At 35.6% G+C, this 25,156-nt stretch overlaps 1 protein-coding gene across 1 annotated transcript in view; it reads right to left on the bottom strand.

The window, feature by feature from the left end:
* kiaa0586 (KIAA0586 ortholog) overlaps positions 1-25,156 on the bottom strand; it is a 280,836-nt gene that overhangs the window by 163,004 nt on the left and 92,676 nt on the right. Inside the window, exons 10-11 of the mRNA XM_056476393.1 lie at positions 9,396-9,588; positions 4,221-4,331 (exon numbers count right to left, since the gene is read on the bottom strand). Coding sequence (XP_056332368.1) covers positions 4,221-4,331; positions 9,396-9,588 — 304 coding nt within the window. The remainder of the gene's footprint in view (positions 1-4,220; positions 4,332-9,395; positions 9,589-25,156) is intronic.

Raw genomic sequence — 25,156 nt, 5'->3', positions numbered from 1 at the left:
GTGCATGTACAACACAAACGCAAGATGTGTCATTATGAAAAGGGACAAAACAGTCATCCCAACCATTCAGTCCTGATGTTCCAGTCAAGAATGATCAATATCAAAACTACACTGTACAAATGCCTCATACAATTACATCAAATTAAGCCCTTTTTGACACTGAAAATGGTGAAAAACGTGCGCCAAGACTTGAGGATCAAACACAGGCGACTGCTGCAGTAGCCCGTGTAAATCTCTCCCCGAAGCGCTGCATCTTTCCCTGTAGTATACGTGTCACGTTCCTTCTCGGCAAGCACGAAAGTGGGCAGCTGAGGGTCCTTGGCTGTCTCTCCCTCTCATCCTCTCCTGAATATAAATCTGTCGGAGAGCTCCATAAATCCATTACATGGGCCGGCAGATGCTGCTCTGGCAGGCTCGCCTTGACGAGGGACTCTCTAACCTCAACCCTGTGCTCCTGTCAAACGTTCAGCAACATCCGAGGCGCTAGAATACTATTAATCAGCCGCTTCCATAGGTTTTCTCTTCCAGCGGTACTTTCTGTTCTCGTAATATACTGCGGCATTAAGCAAAAGAAGGCACTGGGGTCATGTCTATGAGGGAAATGTCGATAATATAGACCTCCATTAAAATTAGAAGACGACATACTTTTTGTTCTTTTCAGTTTCAGGTTAAAAATTGGTTATTGACATATCAGCAGTGTCAACATTAGTACTGTATTGTTGACAGTAGACCTACTTGTACTGTTTGTTCTTAGCTTTGGTGTCCTCTGCTGCTGCTATTGTTTTTTGCTTCATCTCGTTTTTTTTTCTTGTGTTTGTATATTTATATATATGACAAAGTCTTGTCGTCGAACCCAGTGGTATAAACAACAAATAATAACTTGACTTTGAGTTGATCATTTGGAAAAGTGGCAGAAGGTAGATTTTTCTGATGAATCGTCTGTTAAACTGCATCATAATCATCACAAATACTACAGAAGACCTATTGGAACCTGCATGGACCCAAGATTCTTACATAAATTGGTCAAGTTTGGTGAAGGAAAAATCATGGTTTGGGGTTACATTCAGTATGGGGGAGTTGAGAGTTCTGCAGAGTGGATGGCAACATCAACAGCCTGAGGTATCAAAACAATTGTGCTGCCCATTACATTACAAACCACAGGAGAGGGCAAATTCTTCAGCAGGATAGCGCTCCTTCTCATACTTCAGCCTCCACATCAAAGTTCCTGAAAGCAAAGAGGGTCAAGGTGCTCCAGGATTGGCCAGCCCAGTCACCAGACATGAACATTATTGAGCATGTCTGGGGTAAGATGAAGGAGGAGGCATTGAAGATGAATCCAAAGAATCTTGATGAACTCTGGGAGTCCTGCAGGAACGCTTTCTTTGCCGTTCCAGATGACTTTATTAATAAGTTATTAGAGTTATTGCAGAGATTTATGGATGCAGTCCTTCAAGCTCATGGGAGTCATACACAATATTAATTCTTCTTCCACTGCACCATGACTTTATATTCTATATTGGACATTATTTCTGTTAAGTGACAAGACTATTGTCTAAGCAAAGTCAGACCTTACTGTCCTAATTAAATCATTAAAAATCAAGGCATGATCATATTTTATTTTGCTAAAATAAGTGTAATCTAGAGGCCTTTGTCTTTCATATAAGCCACTTCTGATAAAATAATAATCAACTACAAGTCAAGTTACTATGTGTTGTTCTTAAAACTTGGATAGGCGACAAGACTTTTGTCAGGGAGTGTATTTTGTGTTATGCTTTGTTTTTATTTTTAGGTGTGACTTTTGAACATTCTGTTAAGGGTCTACTTGACTTGACCTTGACTTCATTGGTATTCACATGTACATTGAATGAAATTTCATGGCATTGGCTCTGCAGTTTCAATAAGAAAAACCCTAAATAATAAATAAATAAATATTATCCAAGAATAATCATATACACAACAGATGACTGACTGTCGTTATTATCAGGCAGATCTACAGTGCAAATCACAATAGTGCACACAAGTTTGAAAAGATAAGAGTGAAAAGATAAAAATTAAAACAAGTAAATAAATGGTGACCATTTAAGAGTTTAGCGGTCTGATGTCTAGTAGGAGAACTACAGATCAGAAATAGCCCTTCTTGGCTAGTTCTGGCACATTCTACAGTGATGTTTATTAATGTGCATTACATACCTGTCAACCCACCAATTATTTTACAACTCTATCCCCCTATCATCCTGTACAGGTATTTTCCCGTATTTCCCCCATATTTTTAATCTTTCTATGAAGCGTGGCATTAAACATCAAAGAGCCGATCCTCCCTATACACAACTCATACCACCGACCACCACCAATTTTGGGTGCGTGTTTTATTAGACACATAATAATAATAAATAATAATAATAATATAATAATAATAACAAAATCTAAAGATGTCAATCTTGGTGAGTTTTTTTTTCAAACACAACAAATTTAGCCTTAAATTACCATAAAAAGTTAGCAGAGCAATCGAATGCTTGTTTTATTATATGAGCATTGTATCCCTTATTTTCACATCTCAGTGTTGACAGGTATGGTGCATTTCCACTGTAAAGATAAATAAACTAAACAAAAAATATGGCAGTCAGTTTGTTTGCTTGATGTACACATTCACATAATAAAACGTAAAAAAATTGGAATAAAATCTAAGTCAAATTTATGCGCCCTTCCTCTGAATGTTTTTTTTTTTTTTAAATATTTCCTAAATTATATTTAACAGAGCAAGGAATTTTTCACACAATTTCCTATAATATTTTTTCTTCTGGAGAAAGTCTTATTTGTTTTATTTCGGCTAGAATAAAAGCAGTTTTTAATTTAAAATACATTTTAAGGTCAAAACTATTTGCCTCCTTAAGCAATATTTTTTTTGATAGTCTACAAAATAAACCATATTTATACAATGATTTGCCTAATTACCCTGACTTGCCTAATTAACCTAGTTAAGCCTTTGAATGTCACTTTAAGATGAATACTAGTATCTTGAAAAATTTCTAGTAAAATATGATGTACTGTCATCAAGGCAAATATAAAAGAAATCCAACTCAGGTTCATTCTGAAAACGTACCAATATATACATTTCTGAAGAGCCAAATACGTCCCAGGAGCTACGTTTTTTGCAGTTTTTGTTTTCACGAATCCACCAGAGGCCGCTGTGTACGCCTTTTCAGATCTCAAATTTCTCTTGCAAGTGCCATTTGCGCCTTCACTTCTCAAGTAAATCCACCAGAGGCCACTGTCAACAGTAACTGACTGATTGACTGATTGACTGACCCACCCTCCTCCTTCCCTAAACCCAACCGACCGTTTTAAAAAGTAATCCAGAAAAACGAAAGCCCTTGCCTGATTTTACCACGTTTTCAGATTTTACCACATTCTCACCGTTATTTACTTGTTTATTTAATTTTTTGGCTTTTGTTTTTGTCTTAGCTTCTTTCTGCAACCGTTCATCACCAGACTCGAACCATGTCGTCGTGATCAACTCCTCCCTGTGTCTCAAGTCCGCCGCCGTACATGGCAAGCTACCGGACAAACTGGTAACAGGTCCACATGGAGGTAAATGGTCAGCTGGTAAGCGCGAAAAAGAAAAAGCGTCATACCACCCCATAGCGTTCATTTAAACACGAAATGCAGCCATACGTAGCTCTGGCTACATAATTCACGATCTCCAAAAATGTATATAAAGCTATGTTTTCAGAATGAGCCTATGTTAAAGAAATCAATTATTAGAAATTAGTTATGGGGTAGTTAATTTATTCTAACTAAATTAGTTAGAGATGTGTTTCTAAAAAACAAAAAAAAAAACACATCTTTGAGATTAATATGAGATAAATATCGACAATGTGACAGAGTCAGTTTGTTTGCTTTAAGAACACATTCCCATAATGCGACATTTTGTACACACACAAGCTTGAATTACAATTGGAGTGTGGTAAAAATACAAACAAAATGGCGAAACTCGCTGCGGCTGCATTGGGGAGGGGTTTTGCACATTTCCTCTGAAGCCCAGGTGTAAACGAGCGATAACACTGATTTATCGGAGCGGTCTCTGAATAACAGCGGGGCTGAAATTGCAGGATACAAAAGGTACAATTGTGTCGCTCTGTTGTTGTGGATGGAAACTGCACCAGAGAGGAGGCTCGTAAAAACCTGGAACTGCAGAGGATGGGGTTGCTATGGGAACCTACCATGGAGATGGGGGTTGTGGCAGGAGGCGGGGCCATGGCAACGGGGGCAAGATGCCTGCTCCTGCTGCTCTGGGTCGACTTGGCATTCGGCGCAGGAAACGCATCAGCAGTCTGAAAAGACAACGATGAGATGCAGAGCTTCAGTAGCAAAAAATAATGTTTGGAGTGTGTATGCAAAGCATGCTGGTCAATGAGGTAAATTTTACTGCCTCTGTATTGCTGTTTGATTTTTTTTTTTTTGCAATATGGCTAAAATTATGGGATAGAGTTGACAGGCACATAACAGTGTGTTCTCTGTGAGTGACATGCCATTAAAACGAGAAAGAAAGAGAGAGAGAGAATATATACAGCATTACGAGACTAACTGTAGAGACAAATAATCCTGAATATTCCTCAATTCCAGTCACTACATGACAATGACAAATTAAAAACACCCAAACACACACACACACACACACACACACTTACATACATATATATATTAATTTAAAAAAAAAACCTTAAGGTCAAAATTATTAGCCCCTTCAAGCTATAATTTTTCCCGATAGTCTACAGAACAAACCATCATTATACAATAACTTGCCTAATTACCCTAACCTGCCTAGTTAATCTAATTAACCTAGTTAAGCCTTTAAATGTCACTTTAAGCTGTTTAGAAGTGTCTTGAAAAATATCTAGTCAAATATTATTTACTGTCATCATGGCAAAGATAAAATAAATCAGTTATTAGAAATGAGTTATTAAAACTAGTATGTTTAGAAATGTGTTGAAAACATCTCTCCGTTAAACAGAAATTGGGGGAAAAATAAACAAGGGGGCTAATAATTCAGGGGGGCTAATAATTCTGACTTCAACTGTATATTAATTTCTATTTTATTATATATTATTATTGTCATTATAGAGGGAGATCCAGTCTGATATCAGCAGCAGCAAAGTATGTATTATAGACTGACATAACACAGAGTCATCCAGTAGACAAAACTAGTCAGAAATATTATTACCAGTCATCTGAAAGACTGTAAAGTTGTGTATTGTATTTTATTTTGTTCCATTTTAATGAAAATAACAATAATATACACTACCTGACAAAATTCCTATTGCCTATCCAAGATTTTGAAACAATAAATAATAACTTGACTTCTAGTTGTTTTCTAATTTGGTGTCAGACGTGGCTTATATGAAAGGCAAAGGCCTCTAGATTACGCTTATTTTACCAAAATACAATATGACCATGCCTTGATTTTTTATTATTTAATTAGGACAGTAACAGTAATGACAGTAGTGATGAAATGTCTTGTCATTTCCCAGAAATAATGTCCAGTATACAATATAAAGTCATGGTGCAGTGGAAAAAAACAAATATTGTGTCTGACTCCCATGAGCTTGGAGGACTGCATCCATACATCTCCTCAATAACTCTAATAACATACTAATAATAAGTCATCTAGAACGGCAAAGAAAGCGTTCTTGCAGGACTCCCAGATTTCATCAAGTTTCTTTGAATTCATCTTCAGTGACTCCTCCATCTAACCCCAGACATGCTCAATAATGTTCATGTCTGGTGACTGGGCTGGCCAATCCTGGAGCACCTTGACCTTCTTTGCTTTCAGGAACTTTGATGTGGAGGCTGAAGTATGAGAAGGAGTGCTATCCTGCTAAAAAATTGCCCTCTTCTGTGGTTTGTAAAGTAATTGGCAGCACAAATGTCTTGATACCTCAGGCTGTTGATGTTGCCATCCACTCTGCAGAACTCTCAACGCCCCCATACTGAATGTAACCGCAAACCATGATTTTTCCTTCACCAAACTTGACTGATCACTGTGAGAATCTTGGGCCCACGTGGGTTCCAATAGGTCTTCTGTAGTATTTGTGATGATTGGGATGCAGCTCAACAGATGATCAGAAAAATCTACCTTCTGCCACTTTTCCAAATGAGAAGTCAAGTTGTTATTTGTTGCTCTTACAACTGGGATCAACGACAAGACTTTTGTCAGGTAGTGTATATTAATATAAAATATGTAAAATATATGTTTTCTTTCATTATCTTTTAAGACCTCGTATTAGTTTTGTTCTTATTTGTCTATGTAATTATCAAAATTGTGTTTTTTTCTGTATATGTAGAGTATATATATGTATTTTATAATCAATTTTCAGATGTTATTCATTGTTTATGTAATCTGCAATGCTTTAGCAATACTTGACAAGTCATGCCAATAAAGCTATTTTCAATTCAGTTCAAGAGAGAGACAGAAAGCGAGAGAGAGAGAGAAATAGAGAGAGAGAAAGAGAGAGAGAGAGCGGCCAAAGAGCATTCAAATCCTGCATCCTCAATTATATGCTAATGTGTCATTTGCTGTATGTTACATTATTCTGGGCTGATGGAATTTTTTTTTCAGCAGCAAAAGACGTGCCTGGAAACTCAATGGCTTATTGGGAGAAGCGAGGGTGACAGTAATGGATGGAAACAGGCAGTGGCACATTTGGTAAGGACGAAGAGGCGCTGTAATTTATTAGCGTGGGAGGCAAAGGGAAGAAACAATTGGAAAAAATTGGTGTCTGGTCAATGAGACACGAATGTCTCGCTTCTGTGTCTCGGACTTGATTTCATCAGTGCTCGCGCTCCAATTAGATTTACTGGATCCGGATCTCAACACTTGGGACTGTCATTGGGCCACTTTAAATGACCTGAAACCTGCTGATCAATGGCGAGAGTTGGACAGGGTGGTATGAGTGTGTGTGTGTTGTGACAGTAGAAATTTGTACAGATTTTTCTCTCACATTTAATCGCAGAAAGACAGTATATATTTCACTCACCAACAAGAGTCTTGCTTTGTTTTATTTATTATATAAAACTCATATATGTAATATTTTTGTTTGGTTTTGGCATTTTAGGAATTAATTCACAGACTGGAAATTGAAAGAAATAATTTATATGTTACGTTGTTATATTATATTATATTATATTATATTATATTATATTATATTATATTATATTATATTATATTATATTAATTTTATTTTATTTTATTTTATTTTATATTATATTATATTATATTATATTATATTATATTAATTTTATATTATATTATATTATATTATATTATATTATATTAATTTATATTATATTATATTAATTTATATTATATTATATTATATTATATTATATTATATTATATTATATTATATTATATTAATTTATATTAATTTATATTATATTATATTAATTTATATTATATTATATTATATTATATTATATTATATTATATTATATTATATTATATTAATTTATATTATATTATATTATATTATATTATATTATATTATATTATATTATATTAATTTATATTATATTATATTATATTAATTTATATTATATTATATTATATTATATTATATTATATTATATTATATTATATTATATTAATTTATATTATATTATATTATATTAATTTATATTATATTATATTATATTATATTATATTATATTATATTATATTATATTAATTATATTATTTATATTATATTATATTATATTATATTATATTATATTATATTATATTATATTATATTATATTATATTATATTATATTATATTATATTATATTATTTATATTATATTATATTAATTATATATATTATATTAATTTATATTATATTATATTATATTATATTATATTATATTATATTATATTATCCTATATTATATTATATTATATTATATTATATTATCCTATATTATATTATATTATATTATATTAATTTTATATTATATTATATTATATTATATTATATTATATTATATTATATTATATTATATTATATTATATTATATTATATTATATCATACTATATTATATTAATTTATATTATATTATATTAATGTATATTATATTATATTATATTATATTATATTAATTTTATATTATATTATATTATATTATATTATATTATATTATATTATATTATATTATATTATATTATATTATATTATATTATATTATATTATATTATCCGTGCAGCCATAATGACTTCAGTGACAACAAAATTTCTTATAGCAATTGAAGTATTGCCTAGTTTTCTCCCACCCTGCATATTTGATGGATAGATGGACGCAAATATAGAAGATGTCCTACGACTTCCATCTGGAAAAACACGTAGGTAACTTGCTGTTAGAGACACCAGTTAAGAGGTGAATGCTTTGTAGCGAGGTAAGAGGTTAATCCTGAGTTAGAATTGTTCTGTTATAATTCTCTCTTTTGTTTGGCGTCACTAGCATCCCCTTACTCCTGAATTGGCCTCATATTTTAGTTTGATATTTTCTTTTTGAACTTGCTACTAATTGATACATTCATTTTCCTTTGGCTTAGTCCCTTTATTCATCAGGGGCTGCCACAGTGGAATGAACCGCCAACTTATCCAGCATATGTTTTACACAGGGGATGCACTTCCAGCTGCAACCCAGCACTTCATTTTCATTTTCACATTCATTTTCCTTTGGCTTAGTCCCTTTATTCATCAGGGGCAGCCACAGTGGAATGAACCGCCAACTTATCCAGCATATGTTTTACACAGGGGATGCACTTCCAGCAGCAACCCAGCACTGGGAAACACCCATAAACTCTCACATACACTACGGTCAATTTAGTTTATTCAATTCACCTATAGTGCATGTCTTTGAACTGTGGGGGAAACCGGAGCACCCGGAGGAAACCCACGCCAACACGAGGAGGACATGCAAACTCCACACAGACATGCCAACTGACCCACTGCTAACCACTGAGCCATCGTGTCGCCGAACTTGCTACTACTAATACATTTGTCATTATTTTAAATATTTAATTTTGTATATATTTGAGCATTTTGTATGGTTTCCACTTCTGTAAATTAAATCCTTTTGTTGGCGTTTTCATTCTCTACGTATGTCTTTTTTCTTTCATCATCACATGGTAAAACTGCCACACCTTAAATATGATCCCTTTTACCCTAGAATAACATCCAAGCGGTTGTACATATTACATACTACTGTCCTGTTTAAAAATATTGACGAATTAGTAGAAGACTGCAGTAAACGTTTTAATTGGTTAGGCCAAGACCGCAGAGATCCATGCTAGTAACTAAAAGCAAAGGCAGGGCTATCAGAGTGTGAAAGTCGGCATTGATTTCTGGAGCTCTCACCTGCAGTAGACTTCTCATCTCATTTTTAAGTCTCCCCAGATCCTGCAGCATCTCGCTGGCTTTTTGCACGGTCGTGCTGGAAGACGATACATTCGTAGGTTCTCCCTGGTGTTCATTCTGTCCATTCAGAAAAGACGATTCGTCTTCTTGTGCACTTCTAGTAACAGATGCTTTGGATGGCATCTGGCTTTCCCTGGGGAAATAAAAAACAGCAGGAGGTCAGATCTGACATCTTGCGGCAGGTGTAATTGTGCATGATGCCAAATTCAACACCTCATTTCAATCTTTGATGAGAATTGCTCATTTACATGTAATACAAGAGCATTATATAAATGATTTATACATATATATATATATATAAATGATTTATACATATATATATATATATATATATATATATATATATATATATATATATATATATATATATATATATAGTGTTTCTTGCTTTATATACGAGATATGTGCTGTGTGAAAACATTTATACATAAATTGTTATTTTATGACCATTTATTATTATTTACAGTAACACTTTAGAATAATGGTCCATTAATTAATGTTAATAAGTATATTTACTAACATTACCTAAGTATGAATAATCTTGTGAAGCATTTATTAATCATAGTTCAACATTAACTAATGCATTAGTAAAATCCAAAGTTGTGCTTGTCAACACTGGTTGATGCACTCTGAGTTCCAGTAATATGAACTAATATTATTTATCCTAAATAACCATAATTAACGTTAACGAAGACCACAAAAACAATGTTTGTTTGTTAGTTAATAATACATTAACTAACATTAACTGATGGGCCATTATTTTAAAGTGTTACCATATTTACTTTACCAATGCTTTAAAGCAAGTTTGATTTTGCTTGATTTAAGAATGAGGCACGCTGGCTAATAATGCAATCAAATAATATGAAATTAAACCAAAAAATGTCGAAAAATTAAATGTTAATTAATCTTATTAAGACAAAAGACGAAAAAATATCTATTTTTAATTCTGTGTACTGCACAGCAAAAGAACTGTTCAAAACAACAAAATTGGTTTTATATTTATGGTATAATAAATAAAATGGTTTTATATATGTGGTATTTTGAATTTACAAAAACCCTGATTACTACGATTCTGCAAAATATGAAATGCAACACCAATGACCTTTCACAATTTTAGATGTGTAAACAAGATTGACAAAAATCTAAATAAATTTAGAAAATTAATAAAATGATTATGATGATGATTATTATTATTATTACAGATTCAGCTTCAAACTTAAAGAGCAAGTTTTTTTAACCTATCTATTCCAGATATTCAAATAGTTGTATCTCAGTCAAATTTTGTTCAATCCTCACCAAACATCAACAGAAAGCTTATTTCCAAAAATGAACACAATGTTTTAATTTTCTTTTTTAAATATTTCTCAAATGGTGTTTAACAGAGCAAGGAAATTTTCACAGTATGTCTGATAATATTTTTTCTTCTGGAGAAAGTCTTATTTGTTTTGTTTCGGCAAGAATAAAAGCAGTTTTTAATTTTTCAAAAAACATTTTAAGGTCAAAATTATTAGCCCCTTTAAGCTATATTTTTTTCAATAGTCTACAGAACAAACCATCAATATACAATAACTTGCCTAATTAACCAACCTTACCAATTAATTAATTCCTAATTAACCTTAACCAACCCTTAAATCTACCCATATAACCAAACCATCCACAAACCCTACCTGTATCCTAGCTCATAATTAAGGCCAGACAGAATCTGCTGACATTTTTTGTGATTTCTGTGGAGAATTTTGTAAAAAAAAATCTGCAGATTTATGCAGAATGATTTCAGGAGTATCATAATTAAACCTTAATATATGAAATAAAAAATAATACATTTTTAACTTTTATTTGTTGTAATGTTTAAGATGCAAATCCAATTAGATCCATTTATTTGGTAAACAAAGCAAGTCTCTCATATAATATATCTACTAACAGACAGAAAATATGACTTTACAAACTGTATCGTAAATAAATCATATGAACATTTTAATATTACTGTCATTATAACACTATAATATTGATGAAATTAATAAATCTAAATTTACACACATTTAGACAAGTAAATACATATAGACTAAATGAAAAGAATTCGCAGATTCCGTCTGGGCCTACTACCTGGTAGTTAAGACCACTTAATATAAAGTGGGACGAAATATTTTAACCTAAAAGTTGGGTTTTTCCATATATTTTTCTCATATTTGTGTTGAAACAAGACTAAAAAATATCCGTAAATTAGAATTTTGCATATTTTTTGATTAACAATTTTATTATGCTTTTGAATTATGGGATTGTGGGCATTATAGGATCTTGATCTTTTTTTCAACAACTTTTTAACCTTGAAAAGTTAGAAAAAGTGACTTTTGTTAACATTTTATAGTTTAAAGTGTATAGTCTGGGTTGGTGTTTGTTGGTATATTATGCTACAAAAACCTTGTAATAAACTGCCAGTACAGCTTCTGTTATTTTACAGACTTATTTCTACATATTATTTCTTATATTATTATATTATATTATTTCTTATACAATTATTATATATCTTATATTATTTATTATATTATAACTACTAAAATGTCAATAAAAGTCACTTTGTTAAACTGCAGAGTCGAATTTTCAACATCAAAAGTCAACAGAGCAGAAATCAGCTTCTCGTAATGCAGTTCACAAGTGTAAATACACACTTTTACAGTGAAGCTATCCTTACTATACTACACCATTATCTCACAAATCCCCATTCTCCAAGTTATCGCTATTACTCAGCATACTAAAACTGCACCATATCCAGCTAAAGCAAACTGAGGTCATCCACCAGTGACGTTCACCTGATTCATCAGAGGAGGATGAGCGGTCACCCTGAAACACTGCTGGAGGACGTCTGCTAATCTGCCCTCTGCACTCACTCCTACTGTCTGCCTGAGTGTTTACACCACATTTCACATGATGAGCAGTATCAGCCGTAAAAGCCCAATCAGCTCAGATTGAAGCTGAAATATGTATTTATACTGGCTGTAATGAAGGGACCTGCGAGCCCTCAGCTGAAGGGGTTCATCGGGTTCCAGCCAAGGGCTTTTAGTCTGGCCTGTTTTTACAGTCTTGGGTTGCCAGCTCATCTAACGTTACTGTGAAGGCCATTTCTCCAACACTGCAGTGCTTGTCCAATGTTGCGGCAATTAATCACCCGGAGACGGGTTCAGTTTGCCAAGATCATGCTAACCAATTTAAAATGATACAAAAGACACTTTTTAGGCTGATCGCACGTACTTTCCTTGACATGCAGGGAGCGAAGGAGGTTATTTAAACAATCTGTTCACTTAATGAGCTGGTGCAGGTTTGCAAATCTTACAGGCTGGATCTGATGGAAATGTCATATTTTATATTTCACATTGAAATGAAAGCAAATAAAAGATGACATTTCGCATAAAATAGTATTTTTAGCAGAGTTATTTTTACTGTTTTCATTGTGAGAATTAAGCACAAGATCCCCCACGAACAGCATTAAATACAAAAAAAAAAAAAGATATTTAAAACGAGGAAAGGGATTTTGGATGCATGACATGTAAAAGTGGATGGGGTTTCTCAATAATGCTAACAATAATTTACAATTGAAGTGTTTTTACTATATTACATACTTAAAGCATCATAGTGCAGCCTCAAAATATTAAGATTTACTTTTGTCAGCCACAAAATACAACAAAAGACACCAGTAATATGATCGGTAACTACTTTAGATATTATATTCTTATACATTATACTCAATTTATTATATATATTTTTAATTATATATATAAGAATAATAAATAACATGCACTCAACCACCATTTTATTAGGTACACCTTTCCAACTGCTCGATAATGAAAATTTCTAATCAGCCAATCACATGATCCAGACGATCTGCTGGAGTTCAATTAAAGCATCAGAATGGGGAAGAAAGGTGATTTAAGTGACTTTGAACGTGGCATGGTTGTTGGTGCCAGACGGGCAGTATTTCAGAAACTGCTGATCTACTGGGATTTTCACGCACAATCATCAGAGAATGGTCTGAAAAAGAGAAAATATCCAGTGAGTGGCAGTTCTGTGGGCGCAAATGCCTTGTTGATGCTAGAGGTCAGAGGAGAATGACTAGACTGGTTCCAGCTGATAGAAAGGCAACAGTAACTCAAATAACCACTCGTTACAACCGAGGTCTGCAGAGGAGCATCTGTGAACGCACAACACATCTAACATTGAGGCAGATGGGCTACAGCAGCAGAAGACCACACCGGGTGCCACTCCTATCAGCTAAGAACAGGAAACTGAGGCTGCAAATCGCTCAGGCTCACCAAAATTGGACAATAGAAGATTGGAAAAACGCCTGGTTTGACGAGTCTCGATTTCTGTTGCAACATTCGGATGGTCGGGTCAGAATTTGGCGTCAACAACATGAAAGCATGATTCCATCCTGCCTTGTTACAACGGTTCAGGCTGGTGGTGGTGGTTTAATGTTGTGGGTAATATTTTCTTGGCACACTTTGGGTCTATTAGTAACAGCTGAGCATCGTGTCAACACCACAGGTTACCCCAGTATTGTTGCTAACCATGCCCATCTCTTTATAACTAAATATCTTCTGATGGCTACTTCCAGCAGGATAAGACACCAGGTTATAAAGCGCAAATCATCTCAGACTGGTTTCTTGAACATGACATTGAGTTCACTGTACTCAAATGGCCTCCAGTCTCCAGATCTCAATCCAATAGAGCACCTTCGGGATGTGGTGAAACGGCAGATTTGCCTCATGGATGTGCAGCCGACAAATCTGCAGCAACTGCTTGATACTATCAAGTCTATATGGACCAAAATCTCTGAGGAATATTTCCAGTAGCTTGTTGAATCTATGACCCAAAGCATTAAGGCAGTTCTGAAGGCTAGAGGGGTTCAACCCAGTACTAGTAAGGTGTACCTAATAAAGTGGCCGGTAAATATATATTTATATTTATACACACACACACACACACACACACGCACACACACACACGCACACACACACACACACACACACACACACACACACACACACATTCAGATCACAATAAGTATATGAAATATTTCACCCATATTTTGCCATTTTATAAGTAATACATAAGCTATCTTACATATAACTGTACATGTAATTTAATGCAGACTCAAATAGCACATGTTTTTGACCCATATGCGACAGGTTTTAATGGTATCAAATAATATCGCAAAGCATAAATTCTTAATAATTCTAAAAATATGATTGAATTATTCTGAATGTGTGATACCAGGTCACCCGGACGTGTCCTTGACAATTCATGAGATTTAGCCCATGAAATTTTTCCCATGTACTGAGCTCTGAACGCCGTCCTGTGGGTTAATATGGGTTTCGTGTTTCTCTGATTGCTTTTTCCCACAGGTTGGCCCTTACCTCCTTGGATAGGCTTGTTTTTTTTGTTTGTTTTTTTTAAAAGATCCATGTTCTCATTTAAAGCCACACAGAGAGAACAGACTTTTCATGTGAGAATGCACAGCGAGGAAAATAAAGTGCTGAGCTTGATTACTTTATTTAGAGAGAGAAGCTGGTGGAGCAACAAAGAAGAGAAGACGAAGCATGATCAAAATGAGAAAGGAAGAGAAGGAAACTGAAACAAGGAAGAAAGTGAAATGAGATACAGAGAGACAAAGAGAATGGCGAGGGAGGGACAGAAAAGGTTTCCCAGAGCTACGTTCAAAACAAAGGTCAGAGCTGAAAGACAGACAGTGTCTGCTCTCAAGGGTCAAGCAAAAAAAAAGTGTCGTCCAGCATTTTGCAATCACATCCGACATTTATGAAGCTTCGTGGTACGAAACGGTTAACAAACATCTACACGCTCGCTCTAGTCAACACTCCGCACAGAAACATGTCTATTTACTCCACTTCACACACAGTGAGCCATTCATTCAGCCTGCACACAAAGAACAGAAGCCAGAAGAAGCTCTGTTTTAGAGGAAACTGTGTAGGAAAGCAAGTTCAGTCGTGGCCTGTGCAATATAAACAGCATTATGACATGCTAGCAACTTTTATTACTGGGGGGCTTTCCTTTACTCATAGATTTAAATGGATAGTTCACGCAAAAAAATGTGTATTTACTAAGGACATTTTTTGAAGAAAGCTGAAAAACCATCGACTTCCATAGTAGATACTAAGGAAGTCACTATGGAAGTTAATGATCACAGGCTTCCAGCTTTCTTTAAAAAATATATTCTTTTGTGTTTAACAAACTCATAAAGGTTTGATGACAGAATTTTAGTATTTGGGTGATCGATCTCTTTAAAGAGAATATAAAGCATTTGTGGTGCTTTTAACTTTTATAATGTGATAAACCTTGGGGGAAAAGCAATACCAGGGAACCTGAAATAAACCATTGGGATTTTACTTTAATGGCCCATTTCCACTGAGCGGTATAGTACGGTACGGGTCGGTACGGTTCACCTTCATCAGGCTTGCATTTCCACTGCCAAAAGGGTACCAATGGTACAACAGAAAGTTTCAGTCGACGTCATTCTCGCTTGAGGAAATGTCAAAGTACCATTAGTACCCTTTTGGCAGTGTACACACAAACCTGATAGAGGTGACCCGTACCGACCTGTACTGTACCGTATTGTACCACTCAGTGGAAATGGGCCATTGACAGTGGAAACAGCCATAAAACTCACCGAAACAAACCTTATCATACCATACCGTACCACTCAATGGAAACGGGCCATATAGGACAGCTCACATACCTTTATTTCTAAAGGTCTAAGTTCAGCTAGTTGTTCTTGCAGAATAAAGCCAAAAAAAGTGTTTTAGGAACAAGTCTGAAAGGGTTTATGCTGCTAAAACAACTGGCTAGATTAATATTATCCTGCATATTACAATAAACTAAACAGTTACACACAAAGCATTGATTTGAGCTTTAAATTGAATTGGTTGATATCTGAGAATATCTGATTGACCAATCAGAATCAAGTATTCCAGAGAGCCGTCTAATAGGATACATCAATGATGTCAAAACCAAGTGGCTTGTTGAGATTGATTAGTTTTACTTAAAGTGACATTTCACCAAAAACTGAAGATCCTGTCATCATTTCCTCACCCTAATTTATTTGTTCCAAACCAGTTTGAGTTTATTTATTCTGTTGAACACAAAAGAAGATATTATATTTTTTCCTACTATAGAAGTCAATGGTTACATGTTTTCAGCTTTCTTTATTATGTGTGTTCAACAGAAGAAAGAAACTCAAACCGGTTGAGAACCAAAATGAAACTCAAAAAGGTTTGGAACCATTTAAGGGTGAGTGAGCAAGTTTTTGGGGGGTGAAATATCACTTTAAACTAAATGTCTGTAAGTGCAATCTGTAGAGGAAATCGCATGTGTCAGTTTAATAAATCTGCAAAGATCTTATTCTAGACAAAACACTGCAAACACAACTCATCCAGGAATCATCCCCTTGGATGAAAAAATACTTAAATATTCAGGAAACCGCGACATGTAGAGTCCAAAAAAGAAAACTCAGGATTACAAGCAATATCAACCTGCAGCCTAAGACCGGTTACTTACTGAAGCTAAGCAGGGCTGAGCCTGGTCAGCTGATGGGAGACCACATGGGAAAACTAGGTTGCTGTTAAAAGTGGTGTTAGTGAGGCCAACAGGGGGCGCTCAACCTGCGGTCTGTGTGAGTCCTAATGCCCCAGTACAGTGAAGGGGACACTATACTGTCAGTGAGCGCCATCTTTTGGAGGTCCTGAATCTCTACGGTCATTGAAAAACCCATGGCACTTCTTGTAAAGAGCAGGAGTGTAACCCCAGTGTCCTGGCCAAATTCCCTGCATCAGCCTTTATCATGGGCTCCCCTTCATCCCCATCTATCTTATTGGCTCTGTCACTGTCTCTCCACTCCACCTATAACTGGTGTGTTGTGATCGCACTGATGCCGTTTGTCCTGTGGCTGCTGTCACATCGTCCAAGTGGATGCTGCACACTGCTGGTGGTGTGGAGAGCCAACAACTCTGGCATACATTTTTACACGGGGGATGCTCTTCCAGCCGCAACCCACTACTGGGTAAAAATATTTATTAAATTAAATTAAAAAAATTAATGACTTTGCAATTTTTAATCAAAATATAAAACAACATTTTTTTTATTATTTAATGTCTGTGCCAAAGTGTGCCGACATATAGCACTGAGGTGCTCACGGCGAATCGAGTTCGATTTCTGGATAGAGGTCCTTCTCCCTCTCTCTGCTCCCCATGTACTGTATTCCTGTCTCATCTCTACTGTCCTATATAATACAGGTGAAAAACCTCTAAAAATATCTTAAAAATAAATAAATAAAAATTATTTGATGTAAAATGCATCTAAATTAAATTGAAATACTGCTATAGATGTACAGCCAGACAAACCAGATGTGCAACAATCAAACCGGAATGCTCTCTAGCATGCAGTCAATGAAAATGTACAAGGCAATAAAATTTGACTGCATCTCTTGACAAGAACATCCTGAATTATTGACAGTCGAATGCTTCCAAACATCACAGCTCCTATAAAATGCCCTTAAGTGACAGATATGATACCAATGAAAAAAACCCAAATCTCTCAAGGTTACCAGTCTGATGTTGGAAAGCCTGCGTTAACCCGAGACAGTGTTGTGTTTGATCCATTGCTTGGCAACAGATGCACAACAGGCAGATGCATTAGACATCCGTCTCATCAGAGCAGCCTTTCTGTCCCCAGGTTTCGTCTGCTGACAGGAAGCCAGCAAAGGAAACAGGTGCTTTTTTTGAGCCTTTTTAGGGGCTTTCCAATAAATAAACATGAAGGCGAGAGCAGTGCTGCATGGTTGTCCTGATGTATTCCACACAGCACGCTTCCTTCAATCAGTCTTAAGACGCCACAAAAGGATCTAATCCATTTGAAGAGGGAGATGTCGGGCTTTTTTGATCTTGCTCAAATTGATTAGGGTGTAGATATGGAAAGGCAGGGAAGGAGAACGCCGTGGTAGAGGTCGAGCGATGCTAATGTCTCCTTCAGCGAAGAAAGGCTTGGTTTCTTGGCCAGATTGCGTGGCGTTTAATGAGCGCCTGGGATTGTGTGTGTATGTTGTCAGGAACGATTCGAAAAATGAGCACGGATGTCCTTTTGAGGCATATGGATTTTTTTTTGGTCGTTTGGAGGCTTGTTTGCGTGCCAATATGAAAACGTAATCAATAGATGACACCTGTCAGATCGTCGGGCATAACAGTTACACATTTTGAATATTTCCTCACTTGAATATCGACTTTCTGTCAGCTGCGGATAAAGAGCGCTTTATCAACGCGTGCCACATTTTCAGTCTATCATCCAGACATCACCTAAGGTTTAACTCGATGAGACACCAAAGCTTGAGTTTGGAGAAACAGTGTTTTTTTTTCTGAGGAGGACTACAGAGAGAGAACGATTCATTACCCAAAAATAGAACAAAGAGCAAAGAGGAAGATGTGTTTTCCCTATTCGTCCAATCAGAGAGCTTTGTGTCTGGCTTCATTTGTCTGTCACTGCAGATCTGGAGCAGGAATGAAAGGGGAAAAAACCTCGATATGAATAGGTGGGGTGGAGGAAGGGTGAGGTTCCCCACTGTTCTCACCTCTATTCCTCGGGAAAAAGGCAACGGTGAGCTGCAATAATGTGGCAGGAGGAAGCCGAATGAGCTTCAAACGTGAGGACTGGTGAAGAGATTTCATTGGTGAGACGAAGAGTGAAATGTCAGGGGCAGGTGGGTTATTCGCTGTGCCTTGGTGCACCTCATGCAGGGTCAGGGAAAGTGGGGTAACAAAAAAAGCAGCAGGGGTTCTGGCTGCTGACTATATTTAAAAGGTGACCGCACACTGTTTTGAATGACAGTCTTCACTGTTATTTAACAAAACAGCCAATTTAACACAAATTAAAAGCTAAAGAGATAAAATACTAGATAAAATATACACGTTGGGTGGCATGGTGGCTCAGTGGTTAGCACTGTCACCTCACAGCAAGAAGGTCAGTGGTTCAAGTCCCGGCTGGGTCAGTTGGCATTTCTGTGTGAAGTTTGCATGTTCTACAGGTGCTCCGGTTTCCCACACAGTCCAAAGACATGCGCTATAGGTGAATTTGATGGACTACAGTAAAATGACTAAATTAAAAATTGTGTGTGTGTGTGTGTGTGTGTGTGTGTGTGTGTGTGTGTGTGTGTGTGTGTGTGTGTGTGTGTGTGTGCGTGTGCGTGTGCGTGTGCGTGCGTGTTAGTTTTTATTCACTTACCTTTTTTTGGATCATTAATTTTTCAGTCTGTTGTCATGTATAGTTACACTGCAAAAACTCTTTTCTTACTTAGTCATTTTGTCTCATTTCCAGTCCAAATATCTAAAAGAATCTAAAATCAAGAGCAGTAAGAGAAATGGCATAAGAAAATTAAGTGATGCTTAACTGTTTGAGATTATATTTTAAGATTATTTTTCTAACCCCATTGGCAAATAATTTAGCTTGTTTTAAGCAAATAATCACTTATTTTGAGGTGTTTTTTTCAGAAAACAACAATAATTTCTTATGCTACTTCATGAGTTTCTTGATTTAAGATTTTTTTTAGATATTTGGATTGAAAACAGGACAAAACTTTAGTTAGTTTTTTATTTTATTATTATAACAGCTCAGGGGTGAGCTTTTTTTGAATAAAGGGTTGGAAATTAATGCTTATCTTGTTATTTTTATCAGATTCATCGATTAACTGAAGAAATAATCAACAGATTAATCGATTATTAAAATAATCGTTAGTTGCAGCCGTAGGTGTAACCCAATGTTGGGTCAAAAACAAACAAACCCAACTGTTGGGTTTAAAAGCGTAATTTAAATTTAACTGAAAAAAGGAACACGACAATGGGTTTGTCTATCATTGACTCAAAATTGTTTTAGTGTGAGCCAGTGACCCAGCATTTTTTAGTGTGTAGTCTAGACAATTGTGATAATATACACACAAATTGTGTATGGGCACACACATGCACAGGCACAAGCACGCATGAGCACAGGCACATGCACGCACGCACGGAGTGCGTACACCGGAGTTTTTGAGCCCTGAAAACTGAGCTTTTTTAAAACGCTGGAGAGGTCGTGGATAGGGAAATTGGGACATCTGAAAATGGAGGCGTGGCTGCAAACAATCTGATTGAGGCTCTATCTCAATATTAAGTATTCATATATTCACAAAGTTCAGTTCTGCACCCTTTCCTTAAGCTCAGACTTCGCAAGTTTGATTCGCAAGTTTGATTCTCCTTGAGTACATTTTAGTGCTGTATTGAAACTTTTACTAAACTGCTTTCCTTCAAACTGCAGTCACTACTTTATTTATTCCTGTCTATGGGAATAAGAAAAATCTGTCTTGTGATTCCTGTCCAATCAAATCGCACATAGATGGTAAATCGCATCATAATGAAGATCTCAAGACATGGGCGATTTATAATTGCAGCAAACTGTTTGGAAGCACTAAAAGTGTCCAAGAAAATCTTTACATACAATGACCCAGAGACTGTTTATATGCATGTCACTGATGAGAAGATGACGGATGTTTACTGTATGAAGACCAAAATAGCCTTAAAGACCCAGCAGGCACAAGACATCAACATAACGTCAGATTGACGTTGTACTCCAATGTCTTGGGGATGCTACATTTTGTTTGGAAATGAAAATTGGGTTTACATCAGAACCCAGTGTCAATGTTCAACGTCCAACCTAAAATCAACCAAATATCAACGTCTAAAGATGTTACAGCTTGACGTTGTGTGGACGTTACCACTATGACGTCTATCAGCCATACATGACAAAATAATGTCAGTATTTGACGTCAAGATGATGTTGGTTTAAGATGTTGGCTCGACGTTGGATTTTGGTCACTTCCTAACACAACATAAAATCAATCAATTATCAACGTCATTATAGGACATCAAAATAATGTCCTAAGACACTGGCTAGACATTGAATTTTGGTCACCTGTCATCACCACCTAAATCAAACCTAATATTAAGATCTTATGAAGTTGTGTGCCTGCTGGACAATAATTAAATGCACTACAGAATGTTACGTTTACACACATCAACAAATTACATGTAAATGCATCAGCTTTTTACAGCGTAATACTCACTACTTTTAAAAGGTCTACTTTTTACTTTTACTCAGTAATATTTACAACAGATACTTTTACTCTACTTGCACTACATAGGAAAGTAATGGTACTTTTACTTGAGTACTCTTTTCACCACTGGGAATAATAGGATGAGAAGTAATTGTAATAGTTTGATTGTGGTCTTTATATGTCTGAACTGCTCTGCATGATTCGATTAGGACTTTGGTCGGATTAAGGTAATCAAAAATTGCTGGTCACATGGTGGACTCTTAATCAGAGTATTGTCCATGTAAACATGAATGAATGCAAAACAAATCTACCTTTTGGTCTAAATAAAGTAACCAAACCTATATTAGTATTCCATTCTGAACGAAGAGTATATAATTGGTAGAACAACTAAGCTTGTACATTTTCCTCAGGTAAACAAACACACACAAGACATAAAAAACACTACAGATCATCCTGGTTATAAATAGAGCCAATGCCTCCTATAAAGATCCGTGCAAGCATTGGAGAACAGAGCACAGCTATTTTTCGGAGCTGTACATTAGGCAGGAGCCATCATCCATCATGCGGACCTGCGTCTGCCCAGCTGCTGGGTAAACCCCGCTCATCTAAATGTCATCTCGCACACACACAGACCCAAGCATCGCCGGCTCTCTCCGCCAGACCAGCCGCAACAGATGTGGCCCCGGCCCTCGCTATTTAAATCCGGCCACCTGATGCCTGAGGCTGCGTTGTGAAGCCCTGGCGGCACAGCATGGGTGAGCGCAAACCCTTCGCACACATTTATCATGATTTGTACAGGGTGCCCTGCTTCCTTTAACACTCTTCATCATATCTGCTTTTGCAGATGAATATGTTTTCAGATCAAGTACGAAGTATAAATGTGCTCCAAATAGTGAAGCTGAATGAGATTCCTCTTGATTTAATACTGATAATAAGTTTATGATTTGATCAATACAGCATTATTAGGGCTGTCGGTCAATTAAAAAAATGTATAAACTAAAAGCTGCAATAATAATAATAATAATAATAATAATAATAATAATAATAATAATAATAATAATAATAATAATAATAATAATAATAATACTGACAAAAATGTTGAATTATCTACTATATAAAGGAAACCAAGCAAGTTCACTGTCAACTTCCATAGAGCAGACAAAGCTGAAATTGGATATTCTAAATTGATATTTATTTCCTCTCCTCTAGAGATAGTGTAGGAAATCTTGGGAGAAACCAAGAAATGTAATTTAAAAGCAATTTTACAGGACAGAAAACAGTTGGGCCTGAAGGAGAGGAACAGAGAGAGGACAGAGCCGAAACCAGCAGTGAAATGATGAAACTCTCCTCTGAATTACTCCTCTTACAATCCCTCAAGGTTTCCGTCACATTGTGCGCACACAAGTCACGTTTTTTTCTTCTTCTTCATGTTCTACCAGAACAGACATTTTAACTCCAAACCGAAATTGCTGCTGGACATTGGCAAAAACATATAGGTGGCAGAACACGCATGTTACAAAGAAAAGGGATTACAAAACTTTTTCATCCAAATTATAATCAAAAATAGAACGTCTTGAAAGTTTGATATCGATAAGATTTTTTGGTCACTTTATTTTATTTATTTACTTATTTTTTAGGGGTTTTCACCTTTATTGGGATAGGACAATGGAGATTTTACAGACAGGAAAATGTGGGGAGCAGAGATAGGGGAAGGATCGGCAAAGGACCTCAAGCCGGGAATCGAACTCGGGTCGCCGTGAGCACCTTGGTGCTATGTGTCAACGCACTACCACTAGGCTATTGGCGCCGACAGGTCACTTTATTTTAAATGTACAATTCACACTATTAACAAAGGCTGCATTTACACCACACGATTCAAGCGACCCAAATCCGATTTTTTTCTCCAATGTGGCCCAGATAGGATATGGCTAGGGCCAGACGGAATCTGCGGATGTTTTTGCTATTTCTGCGGAGAATTTTGTAAAAAATCTGTGAATTTATGCGGAATGATTTTGGGAGAATTATAACCAAAATATTAATAATGAAATAAAAAGTAATACCTTCTTAACTTTTATTTAATGTTTAAAATGCAAATCCAATTAGATTCACTTTATTTGGTAAACAAACCAAGTCTCTCAGTTGATATCTCTACTAAAAGACAGAAAACATTACTTTACAAACTGTATTGTACTTAAATTAGATGAACATTTTCATATTAGTAAATAATATTACAGTAATTAATTAAAAAAACTGAATAAATATAGATTTACACACATTTACTCAAGTAAATAAACAGAATTAATGATGGGCTAAAAATCTGCGTAATTTTGTTGAAAATCTGCTGAATTCTGCGCGCGCAGATTCCGAGTGGGCCTAGATATGGCCCATGTACGTGTAATAAGCAGGAAAAAAAATCAAATGGAATCCGTTTTACTCAAATCAGCCTTACGTGGAAATTTATCTGATCTGAATCGGATCCGTGCCCCCGTGTCTGCAGGTAGATTGGATTTTCACCTGTCACCTGAGTCGCACATCATTAAAAACCGTAGTGAATGGCATCAACTCTGAAGTTTCATTTCAGAGCAGACTTCAGGCAGAGACCCAAACCTAACATTTCATATAGTAGGACAAAAAAAAAGCTTTTATATTGTCAGGTAGCACAAAGAGCCTTAAAGAAAACAAGGGAGAGAGAACGCAACATCCGCTCCGTAACCAATATAAAACTATTGCATACATCACGGGCATAATTCACGCCGAGGGCCATTACATTAAGATGTTTAAAAAAGCCTAGATTAAAAGATGGCGGCCAAATGAGAACTTTTCTGTCATAAACTATAATAAAACAACAAGAAGAGGGCGCTCTTTAATTATCAGCTGTCAGTCAGCGCCCGCTCTTTTTTCCTGGTCATTGCGTCTTGTCATTGTGTGCAGTGTAAATGCAGACAATCGGATGCGAGTCACTTTTAAAAGATGATGTAAGTGTCAAAAGAAATCACATACAGTCACAAAATAGGAATTGACCATCAAGATCTGCAGTGTAAATGCAGCTAAAAACAATTAACACTTTACTTGAAGGGGTGTTCATAAGCCTTTATAATTATGTGCATGCTTATAATAATTGACATTAAGTGTCATTCGTTTTAATTGCAATTTAAATGCGAAGTTGACATTGTTTGTTGTGACAATTACTTGACATTACCAAGACAACAAAACTTGTCATAAATCTGTCATGATTGTCATGAAGCCATTATAAATATGTCATGAATTTTATAAAAGCGTCATTAATGATTTTTTTGGACCTCAACTACAGTAGTACAAGCTGTATTTGTCAATAAAATGTCATTAAATATTAATGACGCTCTTAAAAATTATTTGACAGAGTGAGACATTTTAATGACAAATGCCGTTTGTTCCACTGAAAAAAGTGATCAGAAAAATATTCATGACACAAAAATAATGCCTCATGACAATTATGTTTATGACATGTTTATGACAAGTTACGTTGTCTTGGTAATGTCAAGTTGTCATGACAAAGATTAGGAATGGTTGTGATGTAGTATCAAGT

This window comes from Danio aesculapii, chromosome 17 (genome assembly GCF_903798145.1).
Source record: "Danio aesculapii chromosome 17, fDanAes4.1, whole genome shotgun sequence".
Classification (NCBI taxonomy): Eukaryota; Metazoa; Chordata; class Actinopteri; order Cypriniformes; family Danionidae; genus Danio; species Danio aesculapii.
Note: the sequence above shows the minus strand (reverse complement) of the source record. Positions and strands in the feature narration are given on the sequence as shown.